Source organism: Papilio xuthus, unplaced genomic scaffold (assembly GCF_000836235.2).
Source record: "Papilio xuthus unplaced genomic scaffold, Pxut_1.1 DF827789.1, whole genome shotgun sequence".
Taxonomy (NCBI): domain Eukaryota; kingdom Metazoa; phylum Arthropoda; class Insecta; order Lepidoptera; family Papilionidae; genus Papilio; species Papilio xuthus.
Genome location: NW_013530860.1, coordinates 1281164 through 1291414, shown reverse-complemented (window position 1 = coordinate 1291414; position 10251 = coordinate 1281164). Strand labels below are relative to the sequence as shown.

Genomic DNA, 10251 nt, shown 5'->3' with positions numbered 1-10251 from the left:
TTTGATAAATATTGTAGATTTCTTTCAACTCGGACATTTTGAAAATCAAAGGAATTTTGCTTATCAATTTGAAATAATAACGTGTCCTTGTCAGACATGTATGGCGAATTATATTTGCAAAACTTTGCATTTCCGCGTCCTGCTCATCGATTAAAATCACAATTTTTCAATCTTAATATAACTGTTCTAAAAATATGTCTTTGTTTTATTTCGTTTTCCTATTACTCTCTCATTTCAACTATTACTATTGCTTTACCATTGTGTTTGTTACAATAATTTTGGATTCGCAGCACTTTGCTGTTTACTGCATATTTCGGAGCAAGGCCGGATGCGGCGTGGCATGAAATAGAAATCCTTCTACATTTTCATTCCCTACTTGCAACGTTAGAGCCTTAATGCTATTTATAACTATATAGTAATATATACTGTACACTGAGGGGTTTTGAGCTTACCTAATTAAGCTGACTTACCATGAGTTTCTGAGTCCGAAATCTCTGTTTATAACATATCGTTGTTTCTATGATGACAGAGACAATAACAGTGATGACTATATGTTTTATACAAAGACTAACTATCGCCTGCGAGTCCGACCGCGCGGAATTTAAAAAAGATCTGCAGTTACCTTCAAACCAACTTCCATCCATTCGTCCATCCAAACATTCACATTTAATATTAGTAAGAAGTAAGATTTAGATGTCAGAAACCTTTTTTTTTAAGAGGGGGAATGCGTTACGCATACCGGGTGCCTCGGGGAAAGCAACTCCGGTTATGTGGGACTCTCTCCACATCCCTAAAGGGACAAGGAGCCTACCCACTAAACCCCCTCTGGTTCCCTCGACTCACTGTTTACCGGGGTGTGGGCACATGTAGATGTCAGAAACCTACGGTTAGACTATAACATTTTTGGTCTGGTCGGTTGTTTCCAGTAAGAATATTTATTTATTTACACATTTATGCCTTTTAAGAAAAAAAACAAATTCTCGATGTATGATTTCATGAATGTTTACAATACATGGCTCAGTAAGTTCTGATACAGGGTGTATACAAAACAAAGTAAATAAAATATACATCATTACCTAAGTATTTGTGTACGAAAGTCCTTTGAAGTCTTTATGTATTTATACTTTCCGATTTGTGGAAACGAAACAGCTCATTAGAGACAGATTGATTCAATAAATTATAACAATAATTCCTTCTATAAATCTCATCATCATCAGCTCACTATACGTCCCCACCGAGTGGCTCGGAGCCTACCCTAATTTAAGGATGATTAGGCCATAGTCAACCACGCTGGGCAAGTGCGGGTTGGTTGACTTCACACATATCTTTGAATTTCTGCTCAGATATGTGCCGGTTGCATCACGATGTTTTCCTTCATCGTATATATCTATAAATCTATACTCATATAATAAAGCGGGAGAGTTTGTTTGTTTAAACGCGCTAATCTCAGGAACTACTGGTCCGATTTGAAAAAATCTTTTTTTGTTCGATAGTCCATTTATAGAGGAAGGCTTTATGCTATATAACATTACGCTGCGACCAATAGGAGCGAAGCATCAGTGAGAAATGTTGCCAAAACGGAGAAAATTATTCACATTTGAGGACTTTCGTTGCGTGCGCTGCATAAACGGTTTAAGTTACTCAAAAATATGTATGACAGAATTATTCTAATCACTATATATGAATATTATGAAAATTTAGCGTACATATAGAATATTATTATGTATTGGAAAAATCGTATAAGTATCATATTAAATGGAGATTATTTAACAAAACGATAGGACATTTCATTTAGCAATAACAATCTGGCACAATTTACTCCGTTCATTTTTAAACAATTTTGTAACTCCCTAACATATTTCAGGAAAAAAGTGTCACTTAAATCATATGAAAAACAATGTATTTTAGAGATTTTAATAGCATAAACCAATATCTATCACTCAAGTGAGCGACGGGCCGCGTCCGCGAAATAATACCAGTCCCACTCACCTCAAGAAGGGACAATGGGCTCGAAACTAGTCGGTGCCGCCACCGGACGAATATATGTGTTTATCCGTTTTTATATAACTTTATTATAATGTCTCACGAAAGTTTGAATAATGTTATTGTTTTTCAGAGATTCAGTATGTTATGTTCAGAAATAAAAGAAGGTTTCCATTGGTTTAAGAACGCATAGAGAGAAGACGAATGAAAATAGTTGTTAATATTCCTTTTTATGAATAAATAAAGTTCTAATTCGTTGCAAATACATTCAAAGGAATAAATAATGATAAATTCTCGGTAATGGAAACCATTGGCTAATATCAAATAAGAAACTTGAAACATCCTCAAGAAACATCTCATTAAATATGAAGCAACTGAAAAGAACTTCCCACAAATTATGCACATCGAAGATTTCAGATCAATCAGTCCTTTAAAATGTTAGTAGAAAATTCATATTGAATTGAAGAAACGTCTTCAATTTTTAGGGTTCCGTACCCCAATAGGAAAAAAACACTTATCGAATCACTTTGTGGTCCGTCGGTCTGTCTGTCTGTGAAGACCTTTTTTTAATCAAAGTAAATATGAAAATTTACAAGTGCTATTTATTCTTGCTCTGTGTCTACATATAGCTTAAAACATTGCACTAATTAAATAACAAAGTTTTTTTTAAAATATATTTTACTGGCATATGAATAAACTTCCATTTAGTTTCGCTAAAATAGCGACAGAAGGAACGTGCAGAAAGAGGATTTTTCCTCCTTCACTTCCTCCCTATCCACTTACCCTTTCCATGCTTTTTATAAGAAAAGGTTAAGAAAGAAAAGTGGACTAGAATTCGGGCTTCAGCATTCACTGTCTCCAACTAATAAAATGATATTAAGGCAAGTTATAAAAACATAGCAAAAAGACAATATTTAGTTTAATATATTATGCACAGAATGGAAGGGGTTGTAAGTTTGCATCGTGTGCTTATTTCAATATGCAACTGGATGTGGTGAGGCGCGAAATGGAAATCCAACTGCAGCGCAATATCGAAAATGTTATTTTTTGTCATCGCGTCGCATCGGGTCGTGTTGCGTTTCTCCTATTGAAAAAGTCCATGTTAATCAGGTACATATACAATACGAAACAAGATTTAAAAAATTGAAGTCAATGTTTTTTTTTTAATTTTGAGTTTTTTTAATCTAATTTGAAGTTAGTAAATTCAAATAAAAATTGCTTAATATATTAACTATTTATTAATCGTTAGTTTCTGAGACTAAAATCTCTGTATAAAACAAAATATCGTCATCACTGTCCTTGTTTTAAACAAAACTAAGATAAAAATATGTTTTAATAATTAAATTTGGTGTCAGAAATCCACGATAAATCTTTAATATATTATGTACTACAAAAATAAATTAGCATTGACCTGCGATGCCGACGGCGCAGTGCGGACCCAACGCTATGTCATACAAAGCAAACTAAATCTGTTGCTGGCCGTGCGTGCGGTGCGTCCGACGCGGGCTAACGGACACGTACCTTTAGTTGACTTTAGTTTTAGCTAATATTGAATTGATATTTCCACTGTTTGTTTTTCATTTATGTTATCTCGTGTTATCATGACACATTCAATCAATAGCCCTTCTCATGTCACTCAAGCGTGCACCTATGCATTATCTTAATGAAAGTGACAATTGATACAAAAGGCTTATTTTAGTCACCTTTTTAAAGAAAATAATTTTTATCATAAAATGTATGTAAGGATGGTTTGCTAAGCGAAAATTCTAGCTTTTTTTATTGTAAATTATTAAATAGTAAAATTCTAATTTTTTAAAACCTAGTTATCTATCCTAATTTGGTTTTACCTTTTTCACATAGGAGTGATTCCACGGGCACAATATAATCTCACTAATATTTTAAATGCGAATGGTTCAGAACAGATTAATAGGTTTTGCTGAAATTTATCTTAGATTAAAAAAAAACATGGCGGGCAAATGCTAATAGACAATATTGCTACGAAAATTAAACAGGCGCCTTACACCACGAGTTTTCTTAAGAGAAAACTACTATTGCAAAGCATTACTTGAAAATTATCAATTTTCAGTTTCTCTATACATCGACGTCTATTTGTTATATCTATCTAATAAGGGAAAACAATAGAATTGATCCTGGATCCTTACGAGCTAAATAAATTCGCAAATCTTCATCGTTACGTCCCAAAACATTTAGAGATGATCCCTTTTTTCGCTTATTTCCGACTTTGCGAACGATAAGAATGGAATTGCCTTTGGGACAAAAAAAATTGATTACGGATATAAATCTTTATGCTGGTATTTGTAAGTTTTTTGTGACAAGAATACGAAAACGTCTATATTTTACTATTTCATTGATTTTTTCTTCTAATTATAATTTAAACTATAATTTAATATTTTTTATAATATGATTTAATGTCCACTCGATAACATATATAGTTATAAATCGCTACATTTTTCTTGTAAATATACATATCTTACTAATGTTATAAATGCGAAAGCTTTAATCTATGAATGGATGGATGTTAGAAGGTATATTTGGGTTCTACGTATCTTGCTGTAAATTGGCACATGTGTAGAACAAAGTCTGGAGGAGCACATAGGATATTAGGTAAGTTTTTTTTTTAATACCAAGCAGACAGAGTCCAGTTGACACCTAGTACGATTAATATATGTTAGTCAAATCAACTTTGGTAATTTAGAAAGTATATAGCATAATAAATTATTATCAATTTCGACAACAACAGGAAATTAATATCTGTAGATATTTAGACGCAACTCATAGAGCGGATACAGATAGATACTGGCAGCACATTTAAAAAATATCAAATAAAAACAGTTTTGGTACACACTATATCGGGGACGTCGAAACGTGGATCCGCATCCGTGTTAGAACCCCGACAAGTCGCTATTGTATCCGCTTACTGTGAATTGCCCTTACATGTCACGTCAAACGAGGGTATCTAAATAAAAGTAATCTTGACAAACAATGTACAGTGACACCATCTCTTGATAAGAAATTATATGACGTGAGGCTATTCAATGTACAGTCATTCCTGTTTCGTGTGTTTACCGCGTCAGTTTTTTTTTAATAAATTAAATTCGGTGTTGTAATAGTTCAGTGTGTATTAAGTATATTTGATTACTACTTAAGAAATGTCCGTCAACTTATACATAAGAGTTTTTGATATATGTATGTGTAAGTACTGTTAGGAAGAAAATCCGACACTGTACCAGTGTATCAACGCAACACTAGCCTTATTAATATATCAACGTTTATGTCCCCTCACTAACCAATCTGACACATGACTTGGTAACGAAATCGCGGCATTCGCGCCAAAGGATTCTAACTAATAATGTCTAAAAGTACGCATTTCCATTAGTAACATACAAGATAATATATGGATAACGAAGAGGCGCTAAAGTGGAACTGTTGATTGAAATAAAAATCAATTACTGTGAGCATCAATGACTTGAATCCACAATTTTCAATAAAACAGTGTCTTTTATCGAAAATTACGAGAATTAAGTACATAAAGGGGATACAAATTAGTTGTTTTGTTTATAAACATATCCATTTGCTATTCAGTATCATGTTTTCCTAAACTGTTGCTATCATAGTTGTGTGCAGACGTGTACTGACAGAAGCCACTACATCGAACACGACCCGACCCGGCCGAAAGCCGCACATGCGCACGGGATAGTGGCCGCCATCCGCAAATTAAGACCTGACGTATCACAAACACTGCGCACTCGGTATCACAATAAATAAATCAGAAGAAGGAAAAATAGAAAATCAGTGCGAATACGTTACAATTGCTCCCAATACCATACGATACGTCGATTGACGTATTCAGGAGAAGACTACCAGCCGCGCACTGTCAAAACAAATCAGCGCTTCTGCGATGTAAACATGAACGAACGTAAGATATTGTTTTTCATTTTCTCATTATTATTTTACTGTTTTTACTGCGTTAACATGTGGTTCATGACACACAACGGGAACAAGGACGTGGTGGATGACAGGAAAACGATTAAGTTTGCGCCAGAAATAATTGAGAACAAATCTGAAGCAAAACCTGTTTTGAAGACAAAGAGCATTCCATTGATTGTGAAAGATGCGTGCGGTGCGTTGCAAGTGTTCACGGAAAAACCATTAGTAAAAGGAAAGAAAACTAAAAAAGAAAACAAAGAAAATATGGAACCTGAGAACAATACCCTCACAGCTATAGGAATTACTACATTTCTTATCATCTTAATTTTAAATGCTGTACTAGATGTACTTAAAGCAAAAGAAGAAGAGAGAGCGAGAATGAAATTAAACCCTGACGGTGGACGAAGGCATTCTTTAGCGGAGTTTGCTAACAAGAAGACATTGAGAAGAGAATCTAGCAAGTTTAGTCTCCAGCTATTTCAGATTTCAGAAACGGCAGTGTCGGACGACAAAGGAGGAAGTAAGAATGCAACCCGTCGTGTCCCTTACAAGAGAGGTGAATCTATCAACTCTTACCTAAGTGATAAGAAAGGCCCAGGAGAATCTTCTGCGCCGGCGTCTGTTGACACACCAGTTTCTGAAGCAAATCCTATTAAAAGACAATCCGTTGTAAAACTATTTGGTACGTATTTAAATATTTTAATTGCATTTTAAATGTGACAGCACCATAATTGTGAATTAATCCTTTGCAAACGTTTTTTCTTATAATCGAACTTTCATACTTTTCAATTTTAATGTTAATTAAATTTAATAAAATGTGAATGTCAATGTTAAGTACTTCTTTTACTATCTCTTCTGCTATTGATTTAAATTATCTGTTTTATTAATCAAGGCCTGTCTGATGAATGAAAAAGACTAAGGTAATTTTATCTTTTAACACTTTTTCTATTTATTTATATTGTATACTTTATTTTAGTTAGATTGTAGCAAATGCATGAAATCCTTCGTAGTAATGAGTAGTTTTTAACATGCACTAAGTTTTTATTTATAATTTCAATACAAATTTAAGTAAAGAATCAAATCAATCGTCGGTTAAGCCTTCTCCGATGTTAATTATATGTTCTTGAGTTAACAGATTTTTATTCAGTCATAAAACCGAATAAATTGACAAAAATTTCGCTACTTGATATTCCTATTATCTTCAAGGAACGGTTTTTTGCATTTTTCCAGATTCTGCTACCGATCTTCTAGTCTATCCGCATTTAGTCGTATCGTTTTAAAAATAACGCGGAATTATTATGGCATTTATCATCATCATCAGCTCACTATACGTCCCCACCGCGGGGCTCGGAGTCTACCCTAAGTACAGCATTACATTATCACTAAAACTTAACGATACTTAATGAATTGTCATTTAGCTTTTTTTGACCCCATCTTGTATTATACGATCCCGCAAATTCCGAGCTGCGAATTAATTAATATCTAGCCTGACCATCAATTACTGTATTATCAACAGATTTTACAGCTCATTAATCATTAGAGATTCCGAGCTGCTAATCACAAGCTTCTAATGCGTCCATGCAATTACGTAGCCAACTAGTCACATACATTTCTACCGCTTAAGTCGGATTTAACGTATGTGTGAATATTTAGATCCCCTTTAATTAGCTTTTGCAAAAATAATTTTCTTTAACAAATCTATTTACCTAATAGCATTATAGAAACGTGTAAACAAAGGCTATTAATTTAGTATTCATCATCATCAGTTTACTATACGTCCCCACCGAGGGACTCGGAGCCTACCCTAAGTTAAGGGTGATTAGGCCATAGTCAACCACGCTGGCCAAGTGCGGGTTGGTTGACTTCACACATATCTTTGAATTTCTTCTCTGATATGTGCAGGTTGCATCACGATGTTTTCCTTCGCCGTACGAACGTCGGATAAATGTACATATGTAAATCGGAAATCGAAAAACACATTTGTACATGGCGGGATTCGAACCACGTACCTCCAGATTGCAAGTCAAGTGTTTGACCCCTGAGCCACGGGTGCTCTTAATTTAGTATTAATTGTACCAAATAGATTACATCCAAATCATACATGCATAAACTCTTTGAGTGAACGACAAAAAAGGCCGAACCTACTACACCTATGTACTATTTCGGATTTCAAAGGTAAAACATTTTAGTTTTGCTTGAGGTTTGTATCAAATAGTACCATCCTAGCATTGCTAGACCAAGCTCTAGACTTTATTTTCGTGTGTCTGTTACACTAACACTAACCAGGCTTCTTCATATTGTATAGCTTCAGGTTATAAGCGTATTAGGGTAAGATTTAGTCAAAAAAATTGACGCAACTATTATGATTCATTCTTTATAACTGCGATTAAAAATAGTTTAGCTTGACATGTTTGGTTATAATACGAGTAAATGGTATCGTTTTTAATTTCTATGTAAAGCTACAAATATAAGGAGTAAAGATTTGTGAAGATTAGATTCCGCAGAAAATTATCTTGATAGTGACCGTACTTGATTCTAAATCTGCAACAAATTTGGTTATGTTTCAGGTGGCAGACCAGTGCCGATGGTGCGACGATCTTCATTCCCCGTGTTACCTTTGAACCCTGAGATTCAAGCATTGATGCTGAGCAGCCGACAGGCGTCTTTTGACAGTGATGATGAGGGGAATAAGAAGAGACGTCGAGTGCGCATCTTACGTAGATATTAAACAATTTTTTGCACTGTACTTTTCATGTCAATATTCAATACGATGAGTCTTCACTGTAACATCTGTTCTACAATATTGCTATCCCTTTCATTCTTCTTGGGTATAAAAGAGATAACAATGCTGTTCCTAAACACGTGTTGACAGTTGAAATTCAATGTATACGCACTTCTTCAACGAAATTCAATGAAAAGTTACAAAATTTATATTTCACATTTTTCGAATATATCACGAAATATTTTAATACGATACAATGAATTTTCTCTTTTTATATTGAAATCAAGTTTTAAATACTTAGTAAAAAGTATTATTGACAATGTTATTTATAATATTCGTGAAATTATATAAATAGGATAATTTTTAACGAGTATTCAATATTTTTAAACATTTTTACGTCACTTTGTGCATTTTAACTATCAAATGTTTTTTAGCTTTAAATTGTTTTTATCGGATAGAATTTATGATACATTTTAAAGCAGTATTTTTATTCCTAGTCAATAAACTTTTTAATCGAATCTAGTCAGTTTAATATTCTACTATAATCGTATATGATTTACGTATATCTACATTGTTTTTTCATACTTATAAATAGACAAGACATAGGCAAATACTTTTCCAAATTAAATATTTATTACGTTTTGTTGTTGACATAATATGTTGAGAACATGAACTTCACTGTTTTATTAACTTATAAATTATGATTTGATAAATATAGATAGGTTATACTCATGTTTAAAATGTATCTTATTAGGGTTCCATACCTCGAAAGGACGAAAACGGTACCCTTATAGGATCATTTTGTATATTGCTACAATCACTTAACTGAACTTGATTTGTTACCTGTTTATGTTGGTATTAATTACTTTACTGATAAAAGAATGTTAAAAGCATCAGTTCTATTGTGTCTATAGCAATATTTCAATGGAAGCAATTCGAAGCGTAGTGTAGGGAATGATTGATGACTAATAACGTTTGTGGTCGTTTAAAATGTCGACTCCTTGTCTATAACTGTCATACGCCAACTGAGGTCTATTATGGTTGATGGCGACACTGCATTTTGTTTTATCTGACCCATCAGATTAAGGTAACGTAAGAATGTTACCTTAATCTGATGGGTCAGATAAGAGTGGGTTTGCTTATACACTTACATTCACGTACAGATGAACCTTGGCCTCTTGACGTGACCTTGAGGTCGTTATTGATAAGTTAGTGTTTTGTTTTACATCCTAAATATGAGTCACCACTGCTAAAGGATTTGGAGAAAACATATTGTAACTGATCGCCTTAAAGAAGTTGTTGCAAATGTTTCTATACATGTTTTATGACAGTGGAAACTTTACCTAATGATAATAAATTTCAAAGTCTGATTTATTGTTAGTGATGTTTAATGTGTGTGTTTTTTTTACATTTAAATGTGTTTTTAAAGGCAGCGTCAGTGAAGTAGTATTCATAGTACGAAAGCATATTGCTATCTCTGTAATTTTCTTTCAAAAAATAGAGATGAGAATATATTTTGTACGTATGTCACGCCAAGAGATAGTCTAATTTAATAGAAATCAGAAATTGACTGATTTCTCTGACTGATGTCGTTCATT

At 33.6% G+C, this 10251-nt stretch overlaps 1 protein-coding gene across 2 annotated transcripts; it reads left to right on the top strand.

The window, feature by feature from the left end:
• Positions 1–5546: 5546 nt before the first annotated feature.
• LOC106115438 (uncharacterized) lies at positions 5547–8897 on the top strand. Of its 2 annotated transcripts, XM_013308793.1 has the most exons (3): positions 5547–6613; positions 6824–6851; positions 8499–8581. In XM_013308793.1, the coding sequence occupies exons 1-2, from the start codon at positions 5911–5913 to the stop codon at positions 6838–6840; spliced, it is 720 nt and encodes a 239-aa protein (XP_013164247.1). In that variant the 5' UTR covers positions 5547–5910; the 3' UTR covers positions 6841–6851; positions 8499–8581. The 2 variants fall into 2 exon arrangements, with proteins under 2 accessions (XP_013164247.1, XP_013164246.1); XM_013308792.1 differs by lacking the exon at positions 6824–6851 and having other exon boundaries at positions 8499–8897.
• The last annotated feature ends 1354 nt before the right edge of the window (positions 8898–10251 follow it).

What these genes read in the sequence shown, in the direction of transcription:
- LOC106115438 (XM_013308792.1), top strand. Translation starts at nt 5,911, where the DNA reads ATGAACGAACGTAAGATATTGTTTTTCATTTTCTCATTATTATTTTAC. An exon ending in ATCCGTTGTAAAACTATTTG is followed by an intron (nt 6,614 to 8,498) that starts GTACGTATTTAA and finishes GTTATGTTTCAG; the next exon opens with GTGGCAGACCAGTGCCGATG.